Source organism: Lacerta agilis, chromosome 12 (assembly GCF_009819535.1).
Source record: "Lacerta agilis isolate rLacAgi1 chromosome 12, rLacAgi1.pri, whole genome shotgun sequence".
Lineage (NCBI taxonomy): Eukaryota > Metazoa > Chordata > Lepidosauria > Squamata > Lacertidae > Lacerta > Lacerta agilis.
The window spans coordinates 5,834,216-5,855,432 of record NC_046323.1 but is presented as its reverse complement, the minus strand read 5'-3'; the positions used below and the strand labels follow the sequence as shown (position 1 = coordinate 5,855,432).

Sequence of the window (21,217 nt, the reverse complement as noted above, 5' to 3'; positions counted from 1 at the left end):
CCCACCTCGTAGGAGCCGGAGCGAAATAGGGCCGCCCGGGGGGGAGTGGTTGGCCGAGCGGTACAAGCCCTCCGGAGGACGGCGCTTCCCTTCCGAGCGCCCCATCTCTCCTCCTCCTTCCTGGCTTGGCCAAAAAGCAACGCGGTGGGGGAAATCGGCGGGCAGAGAGGAAGGAAAGGGAGCCGCACGTGAGGAGGGGACGCCGCGCAAGGAAAGGAAGCGCGCACGGCTTGCCGAGCCTCGGCTGCAGCCCGGCGCGATGCTCCGCTAAGCGCAGCTTTTTTCTTTTTTGGCAAAGGGCCGCCGGGATTGCGCGCCCCCTCCGCGCTGCAGCCGCTGATCCGGGGCAGAAACCAGAGCAAGAAGCGCTTTCTCCCAAATTTGCAGCCGGCTGGTTGACCATCAGCTTTTGCGGCTGCCCTTCTCGGTTGCAGGCACGCATGCCTGCCTCCTGCGTCTGTGTGCATTTGGAGTATTTTTAACTTTGCCCTGCGCTTGGAGTGCCGTCCAGCAGCCCGCGAATATCCCAGTCGCTTGCCAAATTTGATTTTGGAGCCCGGTGTTTACAGCCCGCCTCCCTCCCTCCCTCCCAGGAGGAATATTTTGTTGCCAGTTTCTTGAATGAGAGGCTTAAGGTCCTCTGGCTCCTCTGTTGTTGCCTGCCTGCGAAGGAGGGAATCCTGGACGGTGCAGAGTGCCACGCTACTGCTGTGCAGGCCAGCTGTCTCCTTAAGAGCCTCCAAGCGCCTCCAGAGCGACCGTGGATTACTGCACCACTGCTAAAGCAAGCCAGACAGCATGGGGGGCAACCTTGGCTGCCACCGCTCCATCCCCAGAGACCCCTCGGACCTGTGCCACAGCCGCAAATTTAGCGCGGCATGCAACTTCAGCAACATCCTGGTGAACCAGGAGAGGCTGAATATCAACACAGCCACCGAGGAGGAGCTCATGACTCTGCCCGGGGTCACCAGGACGGTTGCACAGAGCATTGTGGAATACCGGGAGTATATAGGGGGCTTCAAGAAGGTCGAGGACTTGGCCCTGGTGAGTGGGGTCGGAGCTGCCAAGCTGGAGCAGGTGAAGTTTGAGATCTGCGTGAGCAGCAAAGGGAACTCGGCCCAGCACTCGCCCAGCTCCTTACGGAAGGACCAGAACCTCGACCACCTTTCAGCTGCGAAGATCAATATCAACACTGCCACCCCTGCCCAGCTCATGAGCATCCGTGGCGTCACGGAAAAAATAGCCAGCGCCATCGTCGAATACCGCCGAGAGCACGGGCCCTTCAAGAACATTGAGGACATGGTCAAGATGGACTGCATCAACTCTTCGTTCTTGGACAAAATCCGGCACCAGGTATTTGCCGAGCGCTCAAGGCCTCCTTCTACGAATACCAATGGCGGCCTCAATTTCATGGTCAAGCCTCACCCGAGCCCCACCTCGCTAAGCCTCCAGAGTGAGGACTTGGATTTCCCTCCTGGAGGACCGACACAGATTATCTCCACGCGGCCCACCGTGGAGATGTTTGGTGGGGTGCGGGATGGGAAGCCTGTGCTGAGGCTGGCCACCTGGAATCTGCAGAGCTGCTCCGTCGAAAAAGCCAACAATCCCGGCGTGCGAGAGGTCGTGTGCATGACGCTGCTGGAGAACAGGTATGGGACTTCTTGTGCAGTACCTGTGGGTAGTTATCCTTCGTCTGTTTGTTTCGTGCTTCCCTTGGCTTTGTGATGACCTCCTGGTTTAAGCCAGGAATAGGGGGACCTTTTGGCCCTCCCGATGTTGCCGGGCTGCAGCTCCAGTCATTCCTGACAGTTAGCCATGCTGGCCAGGCCTGACGGGAGCTGGAGTCCAGCAATATCTGGAGAGCCGCAGGTTCCCCACCGCTGCTTTCGAACAAAATATGATGAGACAAACTGAACTCAACTGTTCCCTCTTTTTCTGTAAGCCCATAGCTAATCCTGTTAACCTTTGCCTATAGGCCCAAAATAATGCCCATTGGACATATTCAGTGATGCTACGTATGCTCCATTCTGATGCCACAGCCTACCATTTGAACCTTTCTGTGTAACTATAATTCTGTTGAGATATATGGTATTTAGTTCGGAAACTGACTCACCTGGGCCAATGTCCCATGAATCGCATCCGAGAACAGTATACATAAGCAGGAATATCTCTACACTCCCCGTTCTGTTACTTACCTCTTAGCAGATGTGTGCATTTAAGCCAGAATCTGCTCCCAATTCCTTAACAATTTTTAAAAAGCAAAAGGTGGGTGGATGGAGCCAAAATCAGAAGGGGTATAATTCTCATTCTCCTGCCCGCAATTTCCTCCTTGCTGTCTTGTCTCCTGATGTCTCTTTTCCCATTACTGAAAGTGAGCTGGGTTGTGCGGCAAAAACACTCAAGGTGTGGAGGGTTTTCTTCCCCTTCACCCAAATCCCCCGTTTACTCTCATCTGGATCCCCTGCTGTCTGTTTTCTGTGTGGTTTGGGTAGATCCAGGATTATACATGCAGATCTGCAGCCAGATTCTCATGAAGTTTAAACCTGAGCTTTTGGAGGTCTTGGGCATATCACATGGACTTGGGAGTCCCAAAATGTGAGAGCTACCATGCAGAGGCCACGGAAAAGCATGCGCTCATGTAGGTGTTCACAAAGTGTGGATAACATCTTGCGTGCTGGCTCATCCATTTGACCTGTTTACATGCCGGCATTTTGCAGCCAGGTAGTGTCCACACTGATTTGTGTTCGTCGTTGTGTGCACAACACAGGTAAATGCCCTCTCAAGACCTTTGCATGGAAGCATTCACATTTAAATCAGTCCTAAGGCTAATGAATGAGGGTGATGGGCCTCCGGACACTGAGCATTTCCTGTCGAATTTAAATTGCCCTGGCAGCCTACCAGTCCATGTGTTTCAATCGAGGCAAGCTCCAGGGCAAGGATTTGCTTGTCTGGTCAGACAGTTTTGAATGGTCATTAGGAACAAGAAGTGAGTACTTTATTGCCGCAACTTCTTGTGCTTAGCAGTTTCTTTAGAAAGAGGCACCGTGCGCATGAATTTGTGTATATATACGTTGCCATGGCAAGCATTGCTTGAAAATAGTGCTGTGTTCATCGGAGGTTCAGTGAGAAGTGACCTCATTATTTTGAAACTGAAGTAATGCTGCATGCCAAACCTCATTTTCTCTTTCTGTTCTTTCGTGGAAAAATAGCCCCCCCCTCTCTCTTCAGAAAAGCTTGATTGGATATTGTTGTCCTGGTTCCTAGATGGAAAAAGTACACATAGAAGACTTAAAGGGGTATTTTTCGTAGGAGTGATTTCAGACCTGTGATTTACTGTATTTTTGCCAAAGAACTCTTCCCCCCCCCCCACAGCCTGCACTGCAACCTGAACTTGAGTAATGGCTATTGTTCCCATGTCCGCAGTGCAGAGATGAAACTCTGCACTTGGTATATACCATATTGCGGTACGTTTTGTTTTCCCACAAGCAGAAGCAATGCTGGAGCGCTGAGAAGCTTCTGTGGGTTGGATCAAAAGGAAGGAATGAGCAATTCGTGTTTACAGCGGTGAAACCTGTGCTGCAATCTTCCTCCCTTGCAACATAGGGCCGTGAGTGATCAAAACGTACACATAGCAGTCCTTGCCTTGAGAACATTCAGGGGAGCAGAAGAAGACAGCCCTGTTCAAAAGTTCCTGGTCTGGGTCACAAGCAGGTTCGGACAGACTGATCCACAGGAAGTTTCAATTACATATCATCACCCAATAACAAAGGGATTGGCAGTTGCAAGAACCTATTTCGTGGCCCTGGGATGGTGTCCCGGGGTCTATAATACCGTATTTTTCGCTCCATAGGACGCTCCGGACCATAGGGCGCACCTCATTTTTAGAGGAGGAAACAAGAAAAAAAAATATTTTTCTGGTTTTCCTCCTCTAAAAGCCCTGTTTTGTTTTGTTTTTTGTTTTGTTTTTGAGGATCAGCTAAAAGTTTTGCAGCTTTTTTTGCAAAGGGAAAAGCCCTGGGGTTTTGGGGTTTTTTTTTGGAGGATCAGCTAAAGGTTTTGCTGCTGTTTTTGCAAAGGCAAAAGGCCTTTTTTGAGAATCAGCTAAAAGTTTTGCAGCTTTTTTTGCAAAGGGAAAAGCCCTAGGGGTTTTTTTTGTTTTTGTTTTTGTTTTGAGGATCAGCTAAAGGTTTTGCAGCTTTTTTTGCAAAGGGGGAAAAGCAAAGCTCCTTTTGCAAAGGGGGAAAAGCAAAGAGGAAAAGCCCCATTTTTATGGGGTTTAACTCACATTTCTGAAAAATCTTAAGGAAAGGGAGCCATTTCTACTGTTTTCAGACAGATAATCTAATCAGCCAGTCACATGTCCTGGGGAAACAAACAACCTCCCTCTGCAGCACATTCAACAAAGGAGGGCGGGGCTGAAAGGGAGCCGGGGACTCTTATCTCTCTCCTGATCTCCTGCTGATCAGCTGCTGAGTGGGGTCCTTTCAACACTCCCTTTTCTCTTTGTAAAATAAAAAGCACAATCTGCTTTTGGCCCCTGGGCAATTCAGCTCCAGGGACCACCATTTGCTCCATAAGACGCACAGGTATTTCCCCTTACTTTTTAGGAGGAAAAAAGTGCGTCTTATGGAGCAAAAAATACGGTATATAGAAACATTAGATGCTACTTTAAAATGAGTTAGACCATCGTTCCATATAGATCAGCATTGTCCAAGTTGACTGCCAACAACTCTCTAGGGCAGGGGTCCCCAAACTAAGGCCCTGGGGCCGGATGCGGCCCAATCGCCTTCTAAATCCGGCCCCCGGACGGTCCAGGAATCAGCGTGTTTTTACATGAGTAGAATGTGTGCTTTTATTTAAAATGCATCTCTGGGTTATTTGTGGGGCATAGGAATTCATTCATATTTTTTTCCCAAAATATAGTCCAGCCCCCCACAAGGTCTGAGGGACAGTGGACCGGCCCCCTGCTGAAAAAGTTTGCTGACCCCTGCTCTAGGGTTTCAAATGGAAGTCTTATCCAGTCCGAGTTGATTCCCAAGTAAATGTGCCTAGGAACAGACGTGTTGATCGTGTTGCTCAACTGTCATGTTGTACAGCCCTTCACATACTGTGCTGTGTCAAATGAAAGGAAACTGCCACACCCCGTGAAGAACATCCAAATCTAGCGTGCCAGGGAACAAGACAAGCCAGAACTGTTCTCCCTGACATGCTAGCTTTCTGTGAGCGGGAAAACATGACATGAGGGAGCATCTGAAATATGCCCTTTCAATTTTAGATGGAAGGGTCTGCACAATGGGGCACCTTGATCCATTTAATTTAATCAACTTTCAGGAGGGGGGAACCTGACCTGTAAGAAATTTCACCCTAGCCTCTGATCATTGTTACTGGCAGAGCCAGCCCACCTATGAGGCAAATTGAAGCAAGTGCCTCAGGACGAAGGCAGACCCCGATGTAGATATTTACTCCCCCCTGGTTCATGAGGTAGGTCTTCCCTCACTCCTTCTTCCCTGGCAAGGAGGGAGGTGCCATTTTGTGGATGGCCTCAGATGCCAAAATGTCTTGGGCTGGCCCTGGTTACTTGGGGCGAAATTGTTCTTCGCTCCAGTCTTGAGCGTTGAGTCTTTTATTCCCCCCCCCCCAATTACTGGACCTGCTCCTTTGCCACCCCCACAGCATCCTGATGTGCAGAAATTTCAGTAGGTGCAGCTTTTCTGGGCATGACGGAACGCAAACACAAGGGATCTTTGACCCCCCTTGGCCCAAACACACTTGCCTTCTTCCTGCAAACCCCAGTGAAAGTAATGGTAATATTTAACCCACGGTTCTGCTTATCGTTTTCTTGCGACAGCTGGCGCTTATTGCTAATGTATATTTGATACAGTTGTTCTTAGGTTCAGGAAGCAAGCTGCCCCTCGAGGCATTCGCTCTGTTTTACAATATGCTACCTTTAGATGAGTTAACTCGAATTCTGCATCTCCCTGGGCTGGTTTGGTGCCTTGCTCCCAAGCAGGGGGGGGGGGAACGGAATCATTCCCTTTTCTCAGCAGTCCGCAGAAGGGTTTGGTTGTCTTCCCGTGATGCAGAGCAGCCTTCGCCAAGCCGGTGCCCTCCAAAGGCCTTGGACTGCAACTCCCATCAGCCAGCACAGCCGCTGCAATCCCAAACATCTGGAGGCGACCGGCTTGACGAAGGCTGATAAATTGCTTAATCCTCTTACGCTCAATGTTCTCCGCCACATCAGTTGTGTTAATCCTTCTCAAAAGCGTCTTCTATCTTATGAATGAATATGCCTGCTTCTCACAGACAGCATGGTCTTCTCCTCCCCCATTTTTTGAAATGAATCATTTCCCTCGGTATTTTAAATGGTGGGTTTCTAACTTTCCTTCCCCTCCACCTTTTCATTTTTTTTTGGTAGCAGCAGTATTTAACACTGAGTTCGTGTTGGGGTTATTGAGGCAGCAGTTGGCAGGGTTGTGACTTGTGCTATTGACCTTCAGTAAACCTTTGAATCCTGAGCTTTCTAATTTTTGAATCCTGAGCTTTCTAATTTTTCCGTTCCAAAGATGAGCGTGGCATTCATTTGACTGTGAACAGCATATTCTTTCTTCTTTATTCAAAAAGATCGTGGTGGATGTCTTTTGCATTTGTGGTTTGTTTGTTTGTTTTTGTTTGTTTTAAAAAAGGATAGCACTTCCACCCTTCCCTTCTACCCCTATTTCTCTCATATTGGATTTGGAACGGAGACTGGCTTGTCGAAAAGTGATGGTGAGCCATTTGACTAGTGGATCAGAAGTGTTTCCATAACTATGCAGTCGAATGTTCTACAAGTGATATTCCTAAGGGCATATTTCAACACATATATAAAACTGCTTGGATGATTTTTGGCTTCTTCTAAAGAACAACAAGGGACGCGGGTGGCACTGTGGGTTAAACCACAGAGCCTAGGGCTTGGCGATCAGAAGGTCGGCGGTTCGAATCCCCGCGACGGGGTGAGCTCCCGTTGCTCGGTCCCTGCTCCTGCCAACCTAGCAGTTCAAAAGCACAAAGTGCAAGTAGATAAATAGGTACCACTCCAGCGGGAAGGTAAACGGCGTTTCTGTGCGCTGCTCTGGTTCGCCAGAAGCGGCTTAGTCATGCTGGCCACATGACCCAGAAGCTGTACACCGTCTCCCTCGGCCAGTAAAGCGAGATGAGCACCGCAACCCCAGAGTCATCCGCAACTGGACCTAATGGTCAGGGGTCCCTTTACCCTTTACCTTTAAAGAACAAGTACTGGCAGTTTTGTGCAAGGACCAAAAAGTCTTTGGCTATAAAGCAGGCTTCCTCAACCTCGGCCCTCCAGCTGTTTTTGGCCTACAACTCCCATGATCCCTAGCTAGCAGGACCAGTGGTCAGGGATGATGGGAATTGTAGTCTCAAAACATCTGGAGGACCGAGGTTGAGGAAGCGTGCTATATACACACGCCTTACATTTAAAGCGCACAACTTCCCCCAAATAACCTTGGGAACTGTAGTTTTTAAAGGGGTGCTGGGAATTGTAGCTCAGTGGTGGGAAGACAACAGTTCCCAGGGTTCTTTGGGGGAGATCATGTGCTGTATATGTATGGTGTGTATGCAGCCAGAGATTCGAGCCTCTTTATAAAACCACACTCCCCAGTCCCATGTTCCAAGCCATGACAACAAGGCAAATTTCAAACTGGTTTTAAAATGTGTATTGTAGGCATTCCCTTAAGCTGTGATAGGAAAAAGCTCCACCCTTTGTCCCTCCTTGGGGGGTTAGTATTGACCCCCTTTCCCTTTTCTAAATGGGCTCCCTCATTTGTGCAAATAAATGTATGTGTGGTTGGTAATGAGACTTTCACTTTTTGCTTTAATTTTATTTTATTTCTGGCGTTCCTTGTGCTGGGCATATTTCTGATGTGTGCTGTCTTCCCCATGCCTTCATTTTTGGGGCTTCAAAAGGGACATGCCCAGTGGGTAGGATCTCACCGCGACACCAGATTGCAATAGATTTCCTGGGGGAGATAAATGGACAAGTTGCTCCGTGCGAGGATTCCTGCCACAAAATGCGCAGGGTGAGCTCTAGGCAGGGTATGTGGGCTGCCTGAGACGAAGGAAAAAAATGGTGAAAATATTTAAAACGCTGTTCCCAGAAAAGCTGAATTATGCAAAGCTTTACGCTTTGTGAGTGGCAGTCATCTTACCCAGAAGGCCTGGGATCGCTAGTTTTATTTGAAGCTAAGAGGAAGCTACGTACATAGTCTGCCCACACACCCCAAACTTCCCTTTGCAAATATGATGCCTAGAAACTTGTCTAGCCTCCAAGTCTTGGGCTAAGGAACGTTCTCAGCCAACGGAGAGCTGCTTTCAGAGCACTGCTTTTCCCCTAGCTCTGCGTGATGGAATGATGTTCATGCATTCGGACTGATACCATTCTGCTGCTAACTCAACAATATACATGTTTGAAAGCACCAACAAAGATTGTGTGCTTCTGTTCGTTTATTTTTGTATGTTCAGCTCTTGTTGGCTTGGCAGAGTGGTAAGGTGTGTCTGTTTTGTTCCTTATCTCTTCCTTTATCTCCTTGTATATTTTCCTGTACCCATTCTAATAATACTCTGGAGTACATCCAAGACAAACTCTGCCGTAATAAAAGAGCAGGAAAAAGCACAGCCCTAATAACATGAGCACACACAGAAATCATTAGCTCCGAAAGCATGCAAAAAAAGAAAAAAGAACCTCTTGTTTTAGCATTTTTCAAGTCTAAGCTCTGGAAATCTAACATAATAATAATGTTATTGTTTGTACCCCCACACTTCTGAGTGGGTTTTCCCAGCCATTCTGGGAGGCTAACTGTGTTAAAAGCAACTTGTAGAGAGGAAATCTGAGGCCTGTATGCACTCAGAAGCTGCGTTGCAGGTGGGAACCCTGATAATCTGGAAATGCAAACACTTCGAATGACCCTTCAGATTATGCTGTGCTCAGTATACATTCTGCAAATGTAAACTTGGAAGAGGAGAAGAACTGCATGCAACCTTAGACTTGCTTTCCACAGTCTTTAAGAATTCAGCTTGTCAAAAGAATCCCAAAACTTTGGACAAGGAGTGTCAGAGGGCAAATAATTGTTGTTTGTAGTGGGAAAGTAGTCAAGGGAGCATAGGAGCTAATTCCTAGGGCTGTGGGGGCTTTAGCCAATGCAATAAAATATTTGAGGGGGGCAGGGCCCCCCAAGTTGATGGGCATTGCCATTCAAATGGTGTGCGTGCACCGTGTCATGTGATCGATTCTGCTGGGCGGGGCTTACCTGGGACCCCACAATATTTCATTCAAGTTGGCAGCCCTGCATGGGAGACTGGGGGGGGGGGCGGGGAAGCTGTGCTGGGAAATATAAAACTTGGGCAACTAACCAGTGGAATCTACCTTGCAATTTGAGAAAAGGTTCTCCAGATTTTCAATTTTTTCTCTTAGCACTAATGACTTGCTGATTTAGCACAGAGTGTCTGAGATTCTTTCTTTTTTTGCCATATCATTTTTATTGATTTTATAAAAAATACATTGATAAAATTCATCACATTGTCTTTTCATCTTAAAATATTTTGGCTTTTTAAGGCCATGACTTCCCTCAAACCCTCCACATGATATTTTAATATCTATCACTTATATCTATACTTCTTAAATCAATCATTGCTCTAAATCATCACATTCATCTTAATCACTAAAATTTCATATTTACAACGATATTTCTTCATTCATCTACAAAGCTTCTTGCAGTCCTATCAACGTATTCAATTGAATATAATTATCCTTCAGATAGTCCGTAAATTTAAACCAGTCTTTGATGAATTTCTGGTCCTGGTGTTCTCGGATTCTTCCCGTCATTTTATCCAGTTCCGCATACTCCAATAATTTCACTGTCCATTCTTCCTTTGTCGGTATTTCTTCTTGTTTCCATTTTTGTGCTATTAAAATTCTCGCCGCAGTCACTGCATATTGGAAAAGTTTAAAGGCTTGCTTTTTAATATCTGTATCAGTAGAGTGTCTGAGATTCTTGGGACCCTATATTGAAGTGGTTCATGCACCTTGGAAAGCTAGAGTATGGCTTACTGTGACTGAGCAAACATGCTGGTCCTCCGAGAAAAGCCTGTAGCTGCTCTGATCCTTCCTCCCTGGGCTTTTTCGCTCAGTGCAGGGCAACTCATGTCTTCTAAACTCAGGCTTGTGTTTAAGATCTCTCTGTTTTAACCACGAATTTGAACCAGGACAAACGATCCTAGGTTTGTCCCTCTACCCCATGGGTAGGCAAACTAAGGCCTGGGGGCCGAATCTGGCCCAATCGCCTTCTCAATCCGGCCCGTGGACGGTCCGGGAATCAGCATGTTTTTACATGAGTAGAATGTGTCCTTTTATTTAAAATGCATCTCTGGGTTATTTGTGGGGCCTGCCTGGTGTTTTGACATGAGCATCTCGTATGCATCTCTGGGGCATAGGAATTCATTCATTCTGTGGGATGTAAACACAGAGCAGCCAAACACAACACTGCTAGAGTGGACATGAAGGTAACTCAGTCCTCCAGGCTTAACTTCCTGTTTACCTGGACTGAGTTACAGGAACCAGAAGTAGGTGTGGTCTTACCTGGGAACAAGATCCCAAAGAAGACTCCCCATTTTGCCTCGTCGTTTGAACTAGCAGGATGCTCTCTCTCAGCTTGCAGCTGAGAGAAGCAGAGGTGAAGCCTGTTCCCCTATGGAATCAGCTTCACCACATGTAAATATATTTATCTAAGCTTATCTGCCTCTTTGAGCCTGTACTGTGACTCTTGGATGTCTGTAAGTAAACTCTTTTATATCTAATAATCAGTACTGTACTGTGTCTTTGCTTTTAAGAGGGAAGAAGGGGAATATACCAGGAATATATATTTCTTATAGAGGCTTTAGCAAGCCTATGCAACCGTTTTCTGCTGTGTTTTAAAAGGGAATGTAACTCTGCTAAGTTTGGAGCTTGCTCACACAAGCTGGGATTGAGATATATAAATAATATATACTCATCCACACTCCTAAACATTCCCACACATTCCCCCCACCCCCAAATATAGTCCGGCCCCCCACAAGGTCTGAGGGACAGTGGACTGGCTCCCTGCTGAAAAAGTTTGCTGACCCCTGCTCTACCCTGTGCAAAAGGGACCAGGGAGGAGCAATACTGCTGCAATCTCCTCTGGAGCCAGCAGGGTTTGTCCTGTCATGGTGGGCAAAGGCAGCCAATTCTGTGCCAGATGCCAGCGCCTAAGCTTGCATAGCAGAGCTTCTGTTCAACGTACTCTTGGGGGGAGGGCTGTGGCTCAGAGGTAGGATACCTGCTTGGCATGCAGAAGGCTCAACCTTTAACCCCTTCCGGTACGACTGGGAAAGACCCCTGTGTCTCAAATCTCTGGAGGGCCACTACCAGTCAGGGTGTAAACAACGCTGATGGATCAATGGTCTGACTTCATTGTAAGGCAACTTCCCATGCTCTTATGGATTATTCAGGATACAGCCCGAAACACCGTGATCTGGCACTAACTTCGGTTTGGCTCAGTTACATAAGAGTGGACATGTGCAGGATTGTGCTTGACGTGTTGTAGAAACTTCCTGCGCTGTCAACCAGCATTACAGGGTTGCTCTCCCTTTTCCTAAGGCTTGTGGTTTGCTTTGCAAAAATTCAAGCCTGCCTTTCTCCCCCCTTTCTCTTCTGCAATGCAGTCTTGGCATCTCCTGTTGATTGGGAGACATTAAGAACAAATCGTCTTGTTGTCAAGCTGGTCTTGCTTTTTGCAAGGCTTTAAAAAGTGCTAGGCTACTTCTCCGTGTTTAGGGGAATAATCTCTTTAGGAACACGGATGACAGGGGGGAATTTAGCTCTGACACTGCGCTCTGGGGAAACGCTTTGCAACATCGACCTATTCCAGAGAATAGTCACCTGACTCAGAACCAGCATGTCTTTAACAAAGGCTGCATGCATACGAACACATCTGTAGCACAAAAATGAAAGAACGTCAAGGAGATAATGGTTTCTGGTCCCTCCTTTTGTTCAGAGTCCTGGGAAGGAGCTCTGGTCCTGAGAGGAAAGGGTGAAAAACCAACAAAATAAAGCAAACCAGTTTGAAGTGAGTTAACCAGTTTCAAAACACTCGTCGTCGTTCTGAACCAATCCTGCTTTCAGGCCCTCAGAAGATCGGGTTGGGCACGGTCTGCTCTGGGAACGGTCTGGCTTCTCAGTGCCAGGGGTTTGGCTGCTGATACAGTGGTACCTCGGGTTACAGACGCTTCAGGTTACAGGCGCTTCAAGTTACATACTCCGCTAACCCAGAAATAACGCTTCAGGTTAAGAACTTTGCTTCAGGATGAGAACAGAAATCGTGTTCTGGCAGCACAGCGGCAGCGGGAGGCCCCATTAGCTAAAGTGTTGCTTCAGGTTAAGAACAGTTTCAGGTTAAGAACGGACCTCCGGAACGAATTAAGTACTTAACCAGAGGTACCACTGTAACCGACTACACTGAAAAGGAGCAAGAGCTGTTCAGGAGCACACATTGCATCCTCTAAGGCAATGGTGTCTGTGGCTGCCAAACGGACAGCTTTATTTCAAGACATATGTAGTGCACGTTAAACCAATTGTCTGCAAAGTGCATTTTTGCAGCTTGTCAAAGGCACAACAATCCAGAGAGAATCTTCCATTGGCGGGAGAACCGCCGATGGAAGGTTTGAATGCATCGTTTATCGCAGTTGGAGATGAAGACTGGGCTCAAAACGTAACCTTTTTTCTGTGAAGGATTTGAGTTCAAGGCATAAGAAATGATGAGGGAGAATGGGTGGAAACACTGGCAAGAGCGGGGCACTTTGGTGTGGCAGACCTACAGCTGGAAACAAAAGCAGAAGACGTAAGGATACAGAGAACTTTAGAAGTAAGGAATACTCCCAAAGTGCAGGTTGTATCCTTTTAACTTCAATTGCTACACAGATCTGATTTCCCCCCTGCCCTTTACTCACTTTCTTTTCTCCGTCCTGCAATGGGTACTCATAGCACGCTTGCAGAATACCATGTAAGGACGTGAGGACAGCTTGAGGAGGGTTTTAACAGAATGGCCGCTGCTGGAAATGAAACACAGTTGTAGTGAAAAAAATAGATTTCTCATGCTTCATGTTTCCCTAATGGCTGTTTCTGTAAAATACAGTGTTTATTTTGTTTTAAAGCAGTCTGCCCTTTTGCAAGTATTCCAATTACTGCAAGAAGATTGTGCATAGAGAGATTTCTTAAAAATACTCTCTCTCCTGGCCCTTGGTTCTCCTTCTGATCTCTTCCCATTTGATTGTAATAAAGCATTAATTTGTGGTTCTCCTTCATTTGCATGAAGTGCAACTCCTCGTGTTGTTTCATATGGCGGCACAAACTTTTTAAAAAAGAAAGAAACTGGGCAATTCTATTTGTAAGGTCACATAGAAGAAGGATCTTCCTTTCCTCTTGCTCTCTGCTCTTCTCTCCTTCAAGATACAGGACGTATTCTTGGTTGCCTTGCGGATAGAATTACCTGCTCTCTTAAGATCCAGTGACTTTAGTGAAGGCAAAGATCTCTGAATAGTTCCTTTGTAAAAGGAGATGCTTGTAGGAAGAACCCTGTTCTCTGTTTACTATTAACAAGACATAGGCATTCAATCCTAAGGTTCATTGTATCACAGCCTGACAGCAGAACTGAGTGCAAGGTTTCTTCAGAAGTCCGTCCCAACTGAAGCTCCCTTCCAGAAACGGGTGCCTAGGATTGCAGTTTGCAGTGTAAAGTCAGTGCAAAAGTCAATTCCGTGGCACCTTATTTGCAGATCAATGTGAATAGGATTGCAGCCTTATACACTTTTTTTTTTAAGAGTGCAAGAAGAATCCTGCTGGATCAGGCCAAAGTTTCATCCAGCCCACCATCCGGCCCTCACAGTAGCTAACCAGATGCCCGCAAGCAAAACCAGAGAATAGCGGCACTGAGTTTTTATCGATAGTATCTCTTAGAGTGCCGAATGGCACTATTTAGCGCAGGGGTCAGAAAACTTTTTCAGCAGGGGGCCGGTCCACTGTCCCTCAGACCTTGTGAGGGGGGCGGACTAGATTTTGAAGGGGGGGGAGAGAGAACGAATTCCTATGCCCCACAAATAACCCAGAGATGTGTTTTAAATAAAAGCACACATTCTACTCATGTAAAAACACCAGGCAGGCCCCACATGATTTAGTGGGAAGAAACTCCAATGAAAATCCCCATTATTACATATTTTACATGGCTGCTTATTTGTATATATTTTATAATTTTATACACACACACACACACACGGGTGTTTTATGGTGGCCTATATTTGTAATGCCTAATAACGGTTTGCTGAAGTAAGTAGCCGAACTCTCAGCATTTACGATTCTCAGCTTCTGGGATACAGAGGCACAGTGCCTCCAACAGTGTGCGGTAGAGCCTAGCTATCATGCCTTAGCTATGCATATTTTATCCTCCTCCAGCATTCTCCCTTTTTCCCTGTGCTAAAAAACCTCAAATGCCGTAACCTTCCCTCATACAGGAGTTGTTCCAGCTGCTTGGTCCTGTTGGTTGCCCCTTTCTGAACATTCTCCAGCTTTTCAGTATCTCTTTTGAGGTGAGGCGACCAGAACTGTACAGTATTCCAAGTGCTGCCTGAGTCTCCCCATTTTGCATAACGGCATTATGATATCGGCAGCTTTATTTTCATTAAAGCTTAGATCACGTTTGCTTTTACTGAGTGCAGCTGATAAATAAAGTAAATGTATCACACACAAAAAGAAAGGTTGTTTCCCCATTGCAGAATAATTCCACGGTGTCTCGTCTGTTGATTCTTGAAAAGAGAATTAAATGGATTGCTTGCGAACAGCCGCTGGCTAAAAATGATGGTTTTGCTACAAAATGGTGTTGCTAGGTGTTTCTGTGAGCTGTACTTTATATGTAAATGGAACTGGAAGCTTATAATGATTCACTCGTTGAAGAAGGAAAAAAACCGAGTCTATTAAATCTGCAGCTGAGTAGATCGCTCTGAAATATTGTCATAGTAAAGCTTCTTTTTTCATCACATGCCTGTGATTGCCAAATACATGCTGGTTGGGTCTGTTCCAGGATTTCCCACAGTCATTCCTGGTCATTGACCTCGGCAGGGGCTGGCTTAGTGTGCTCATTCTGAACTTGAAGAGGCTTGTCATCATACATGCTGCAATTGCTGACGCGGAAAAAAACTTCTATATCACAGGACTTTTTTTTTTTTTTAAGGGAACAAACCCATCCCTGTTGTGATGGTGACTACTTGTTACTTTGCAACAGAGAAATCTGTCCCATCTTTAATGAGAAATAATTGTTGCATTAGGTAGAAGATATTGTTCCCTCTATTGTGCCTTGTTCAGACCACATCTGGAATACTGTGTCCAGTTCTGGGCGCCACAGTTTAAGAAGGTTGTCGACAACCTGGAACGGGTGCAGAGGACGGCAACCCAAGATGACCAAGGGTCTGGAAACCAGGTCCTTATGAGGAATGGTTGAGGGAGTTGGGTACGTTTAGCCTTGCAAAGAAAGTGGGTGAGAGGAGATAGGATTGTTGTTGTTGTTGTTGTTGTTCAGTCGTTCAGTCGTTCAGTCGTGTCCGACTCTTCGTGACCCCATGGACCAGAGCACGCCAGGCACGCCTATCCTTCACTGCCTCCCGCAGTTTGGCCAAACTCATGTTGGAGATAGGATAGCCATCTTCAAATATCTAAAGAGCTGTCACATGCAAGACGGAGCAAGCTTGTTTTCTCCTGCTCTGGAGAGTAGGACTTGAACCAATGGCTTCAAGTTACAAGAAATGAGATTTTGACTAAGCACCAGGAGGAAGCTTCTGTCAGTAATAGCTGTTCGACAGGGGAACGGTCTCCCTCGGGTGTTTGGGGACTCTCTCTCATTGGAGGTTTGTATGCAGAGGTTGGATGGTCTCTGTCATGGATGCTTTAGTTGAGATTCTTGCATTGCAGGGGGTTGGACTAGATGACCCCTGGGCTCACTTCCAACGCTATGAAAATCTGTTGTTTTTTTAAATAAGAATTTATTGGGTTTTAACAATAAAAATACACAAAAAACAAATACAAACACTACATAAACTACACAAAATAGACACAAACAAAACAATTATTTACTTATCCTCATCTTCTTTATAATCCTAAACTTGGGACTTCCTCACATCCTCTCTTTTGCGTTCATTTCTAATCTTCTTTAGTAACTTTGTAACATTGTAAAATCTACTTTCTTACATCTAATCTTAGTTTAACAGTCATAATCAAAATATCTTAAATTTTAAATCTTATTATTATCTAATAAAACATCAAGTTCCACATGTTAACTTCTTATATCCTCTCTTCACTTAACTTTGTTATGCTGTAACCTATATTTTCCTGATTCCAATTTCAGATATATAAAAAACATCACATCTTAACAAATACCTAAATATTTCTTCCATTCTCATAAACCGTTTTCCCTCTGGTGCCGGAGTACCGTAGTCAGCCTTCATAATATCCCCATTAATTCCTACTTTACCCCACCCCCCCTCCTGACCACCCTCAGCCTTCCCATTACCTTCCCCATCTCCCACCGGTCTCCCCTCCAACATTCCACCAGTCCAGTTTCTTCTGATTCTATTTTCCCCTTTATGCCCAATTTTACTTGTTTTTCTTCGGTTAGTTCCTTCAGTTGTATCTTTCATTCTTTTCCAACGCTATGAAAATCTGTTTTGAACATTGGAAGAGCCCTTCAGCTTCAATTAATACTTTAAAAAAATTCTTAGGCTGAAACCCAAAAATTCCACTGCTGTCATTTATCAGTAGTGACTATAACCACAAGCTGGGGGAAATGATCAACCCTTGGCTAGGCAACTGCTTGAATTCTAAACAGGGAAGCGGCAGCGATTGCATTCCACTCGGGCAGTTGTGGTGTCATCAAGCCTGTAATGCAGGTGTGAAAATGCATGCTGGGTACATACAGGAGGAGGACGCAGCGAGAAATGACAAAGCTTTATTTTCATAAGCAGCCTGTGGGTAGCTATGGAATAGAACTGCCAGCCTTAGCAATGAAAAGTAATGTTTAACATACTGTTCAAATGAGTGCACCTAACCTGTTTCTCTAGATTCATGGGCATGCCATTGCGATGATGAAGCCAAGTCTAGCATGCTGTTGTCAACAACTATGTAGGAAAGAAAATAGAAAATTCTTTCCAGTAGCACCTTAGAGACCAACTGAGTTTGTTCTTGGTATGAGCTTTCGTGTGCATGCACACGAAAGCTCATACCAAGAACAAACTCAGTTGGTCTCTAAGGTGCTACTGGAAAGAATTTTCTATTTTGTTTCGACTATGGCAGACCAACACGGCTACCCACCTGTAACTGGAACTATGTAGGAAAGCTTATTTTCCCTCTTTCTTTCTTTCTTTCTCTCTCCCACCCTTGTTGCTTGACTCTAGTCTCTTTATTTTCTGGTTCCAGGGCTGGCATCAACACATGGTGTATTTGGGCAGTGGTCAGGAGCCCAGCGGCCTTGCACGACCCACCGTCAGTGCCTGCCTTGGGGCCTCCTTTAGAAAGACATGGGGCCCTCTGAAATTCTTTCTGGACTCAGCTGTTCCCGCAACTGAAAGAGGAGTACTTGCTCCAGTCCATAGTCAATGTTGTTGTGTAATATAAGGAGAAACGACTGCAGATATGTAGTGACTTAATTGCATAGGATCTGGCGACAGTTAAGGAATGCATGTCATTGTCAAATCTGTCATTGGACGCTGATTCAAACATATTTTGAGTGCTGTACTCATTTATATCCCGCCTTTCTGATCCACAGCAAAGTGTTGAAGGTGGCTAATATAATAAGGTTACCAGGTGTCCCCGTTTCCCGGGGACAGTCCCCGGATTTACAAATCAGCCCCCTGACAAAATCCATCTATTTAGTAGGAAGTTGAAAAGTGTCCCTGAATTCATTGGGCGGGAAAAATCTGGTAACCTTATTATAATATAACCTCCAGAGTGGGGGAAACCAACCAGTACATCATGAAACAATACAGACAATTTGTGGGGTTCCTCCTCTTAAAAAAACCCATTTGACTCCGGGCTCTGATCGTCTCCTGGGTTCAGCTACTGTTTTGATTTCCCATGATGGCCTCGGATGATGCTGTGCAGAGGGCATTGTGGGAAATTAAAATGTTGGCTAGATCCAACCACTCAGAGTTAGTCGTGGAATATGGCAAACTAGTACATTAACCCCGTTAAATTAACGGGCGCTAGAACATATGTGGTCAAACTGTTGCCCTAGCAACGTCGGGGACATGCGCAGAGCATCTCTGCGCTCCAAGTCCCAACGGCTGTCCGTGGGGCACATGCGCAGTAGCACAATCCCACGCACACAGGGACTGGACGCAGAGACACTTGTACTTTATTATAGGTGATGCCCTTGAACTCAGTGGCAGAGCCCATACTCTGTGTCCATATAATTCAACTCCTATAATCTCCAGTTAATCTTGGGTAGCAGGCCTGGGGAGAGCTCTACCTGAAATCTTGGGATGTCCCTGCCAGTCAGAGTAGTTAGCACTAAGCTAGCGTGACCAGTGGTCTTGGTATAAGGCAACTCCACGCACTCACGGGATGAGGGAAGCACAAAGAAGAACGGACTGTGATTTGGCTGGGTTCCTGCTCCGCAGCGTGCTTAGCCTAATGGACACTTCAGCTTTTTAAATCGGTCCATTTTCAGCATTTACAAATCAATTCTATTTTTGAAAGTCGACTCTCCCTCTGCTAAATTGAAATGCCTCCAGTGTGGAATATTTCAGTTTTGGCTGCCAATAACCCGCATAGCACTGAAATATTTACTTAGCAACAAGCTGAAATAGTTCAGAGATTACAGTTTTGAACCTTTGGATCCATCAGCACAATCCTTACTGTGTTTAGAGACTTCTGGGGTTTTTTTTGCACTATAGAAATAAGAGTGTAAATCCTTAAGAAAACACTTGTTCGTATATGGACATTGCAACAGTTAAGCTTTGCTTATTTTCCTTGGAAACCAAGCCATAAGGAGATCCAAAACAGATTCTTGTCTGTTTGCAAATGGATGTTTCTCCCCCAGGTTCCATGAAGAGTACTTTTCTGATTAACCCAAAGCCAGTTTCATGACTTATTACAAGGGCAGCAATTAATATGCATTTGAATCGTAAGAAAACTTGTGGCCTTCTAGATTATGTTATTCAGAACATCACCCAACTAATTAAAAGCAAGCCGATACCTTCAAGTCATGAAACATGGCTCCAGGTAAATGGATAAAGGGAGGTAAGTTCACAGGTGATGTTCATGATTGAGAAGGCTTCTGTCGCTGGTAGCCAGCCACCTTTCTCGAGAAAGTGGATTTACTGATGGATCTCTGGTGTGGATCTTAATAACTGGGGCATTTTGCCAGAGAGATCTTCAGACAACCTAGTCCTAGACTGTTTTAAAACCAAGGATGGGAAATCTATGGTCCTCCAGGTGTTGTTGGGCTGCAGTTCACATCATCCCTGACTATTGGGCATTCTGGCTGGGACTGATAGGATTTGGAGTCCAACAACGTCTGGTGGAGGGGCCACAGTTTCTCCCCCTCGGATTTAGGCCTTCAAGCTTTAAGCCAATGTGAACCCATGGCCTTGTTTCACTGTAGTCTGGCCATTTTCTCTGATGGACACACACAGATCCTTCATCATTGTGGCCTGTCAGTGAGCAAGATACTTTTCTCTCTTTATTTTACTTCTTCAGCTTCAAAAATGGTATCAACACAGAAAGGTTTTTTGAATCAGCAACGTGTGAATGGGAACAAAGCGGAAGCACAAAGATATGCACCATGGAGTGAAATTTGATTGGTATTGACCGATGCTTTTTGAGAGCTGTTAGCATTTTTGTATTTATTTTGAACGTGTTCCCTTGGCCTAGAATAGTGTATAAATAATATCCCGAGCACTCTCCGTGCAAATGAAAACACTTTTATCATTGTGACAATCCTGACAGGTTTCCAGGTTGGAAAATGCCATGTAATTTCTTACTTCCTCCAGGTATACATGCAAATCTCTGTATGCCAACAGAATTGTTCCTTGTCCAGTAATTGCTTTAAGCCTTCTCAATTATTGGACCAATTTGGGGAGACATTGTTTGGGAAATAAGACTTGGCATCTCTTTAGGCCATGTGGTATCTACCTTTAATAACTTACTCAAGATTGTCTCGATGGCAGAGTCTATTCCAAGGTAAATTGATTTTAAGGATTGGCTTTTAAATTGTTTTCAGAACGCTTTTCTTGCTGCGGTTTCCCCCAAAGAATTGTGGGAGCTGTAATACTAAGAGATGTGTTTCTGGTGCTTGAGGTGGGCTGCCCTACAATATTGTTATTTTCCTTAGCAGAGACTCTCTGCCAGTGTGGTGTAGTGGTTAAGAGTGGTAGTCTCATAATCTGGTGAACCAGGTTCTCTTCCCCACTCTTCCACATGCAGCTGCTGGGTGACCTTGGGCTAGTCAGACTTCTCTGAAGTCTCTCAGCCCCACTCACCTCACAGAGTGTTTGTTGCGGGGGATGAAGGGGAAGGAGAATGTTAGCCGCTTTGAGACTCCTTCGGGTAGTGATAAAGCAGGATATCAAATCCAAACTCCTCCTCCTCCTCCTCCTCCTCCTCCTCTTCTCAGCTTGAGCGGTATTTTTGTGGGCAGGGCAGGGAAGTTATTTTCCAGAGAAGCGGTCCCCTAATTCTGTTGCTACCAGCTGTTGGTTCCACCACAGTCTTGATTATTTTCTTCCAACCTGGGGTCTGTTTCACAAGTATCGTCAAGGGACCTCAGTGGAACTTGTACATTGAGGCCTTTTACCAGTTCCGCAAACACAGAAATATTGATCGCTTTCTGAAAGCTTGCTCCAGCTCCATGCTTTTTGTTGAAATCTTCACCCTGAACAGACACCCCCCGCTCTTCTTCTAATAGCCAGTACTTATGCTGATAAAACTTTCATGAACCTTGCTTCTTAAACATTCTCTGAATCTCTTTCTTGGAGCAGTGAATCCTGCCCACCCCCCAAATCCTCATGATATCCTGGAAGAGCAGCAAAAAGAGGCCTGAATTCAGGCACAATGGAATTTCTCCTCTTGATGAGAATGCAGAAGCATTCATGCAAATAATGAAACACA

The 21,217-nt window shown here is 45.6% G+C and overlaps 1 protein-coding gene across 1 annotated transcript in view; it reads left to right on the top strand.

Annotated features, from left to right (window-relative positions):
• The first annotated feature begins 441 nt into the window (after positions 1-441).
• EEPD1 (endonuclease/exonuclease/phosphatase family domain containing 1) overlaps positions 442-21,217 on the top strand; it is a 56,764-nt gene continuing 35,988 nt past the window's right edge. Inside the window, exon 1 of the mRNA XM_033165487.1 lies at positions 442-1,649. Within this exon, the coding sequence (XP_033021378.1) occupies positions 799-1,649 (851 nt within the window). The 5' untranslated portion in view covers positions 442-798. The remainder of the gene's footprint in view (positions 1,650-21,217) is intronic.